Raw genomic sequence first — 1220 nt, forward strand, 5'->3', positions numbered from 1 at the left:
GCAGTTCAGGCAGAGCCCCTGCCTCCCTGCAGCTGGGTTACCTGGATGTGGGCTGTGCCAGGAGATGTCCTTGCTGGTGACCTGGCTGCTGTGGGTGGTGGCAGCGGGTGTGGTGGGTGCTGCAGTGATTGCGACTGGAAAGAAGAAGTGAGTGAATACAGAGAGGTACAATGGGAGAGCTTCCTCCACCCTCCCAGGACTTGCCATGCAGAGGGGGAACTTTTATAGGGCCTGCTTTGAACGGTGATGCCCTGACACGCTGCCCAGCCCTGGAACCAGAGGAATCCAGGCTCCTAACTGCTTATCAACACCCTCAGTAGGTGTGAGCTCCTGGTTATCATTGTTATGAAACATATTTTGAGAGTCATGGGGATTTTTTGAGTTTCTTTTTGAAGTGCTGTAAGCATATGGAGGCTGTTGGGATTTAGAGATCCAGGTGAGGTGAGGAAGGAGAGGGTGACTGCGGACTTTGTTACTCTCCTCCCTCAGAGGCGCTGATGGGATGGGGAGGTGCCGCTGGGCTGCGTGACCACCTCTGTGTTTGGGCAGGGCCGGTAGTGCGAGCGGAGCTGGTGGGCAGGGAGCCTGTATGAGGAGGAGCAGTGTGTGTGTGATGAGACGCGTAGTGCTAAGAAGCAGGGAGATGGGGAGTGTGGGCAATGGGATGGATTGAAAAGGCACGGGCAGGGGTGGTGTGTGTAAGCGAGGGGGGTGAAGGTGTTGCTGACCTGGGAGGAAGGCGGGTTGTCCAGAGCTGAAGGAGAGCACCTGGTTGATTTTGGAGATGCAGAAATAGATGCCCTCATCCTGTGCCCTGAAGGACTTCACCACCAGCCAAAAGGTGTTGTCTTTCCATGATGCCTCAAAGTGCGGAGACATTCTCGTATTCCCATGAAAGACTGTGTTATGCAGAGAGTTACTGGAGACGATGAAGTGAAGGTTCCCATTCTTGTCCAGGCGGACCCAGGAGGCTCCCCAGGTTGTTCTGTATGTCCGGCACTCCAGCTGCAGCCGCTGTCCCTCCTGGGGGTGCTTCATATTCCTGTTTTGGAACCTGATCACCACTGTGTCCCTCTGTCCCTGGGTGCTGGTGCAGCCTGTGGGCAGAAGTCGTCCATGTCCCATCACGTTCTGCTCAGGATGAGCTCCCGGGGCCTTTGGGCAGGGCTCTTCCCTACTGGTGCATGGCAGGCAGGCAGCCGGGCTGTGAGGGTGAATGC

General features: G+C 56.3%; 1 protein-coding gene across 4 annotated transcripts in view; it reads right to left on the bottom strand.

Moving 5' to 3' along the window:
- LOC110391715 (T-cell surface glycoprotein CD8 alpha chain-like) overlaps positions 1-1220 on the bottom strand; it is a 20500-nt gene that overhangs the window by 1974 nt on the left and 17306 nt on the right. Inside the window, exons 2-3 of one of the 4 annotated variants that reach the window (XM_021383670.1) lie at positions 729-1097; positions 42-134 (exon numbers count right to left, since the gene is read on the bottom strand). In XM_021383670.1, the coding sequence (XP_021239345.1) occupies positions 42-134; positions 729-1097 (462 nt within the window). Of the gene's footprint in view, positions 1-41; positions 1205-1220 lie in introns of those variants that run through there. The other 3 variants (XM_021383674.1, XM_021383671.1, XM_021383672.1) reach the window with 3 other exon arrangements.

The sequence above is a fragment of the Numida meleagris genome, unplaced genomic scaffold (assembly GCF_002078875.1).
Source record: "Numida meleagris isolate 19003 breed g44 Domestic line unplaced genomic scaffold, NumMel1.0 unplaced_Scaffold468, whole genome shotgun sequence".
Taxonomy (NCBI): domain Eukaryota; kingdom Metazoa; phylum Chordata; class Aves; order Galliformes; family Numididae; genus Numida; species Numida meleagris.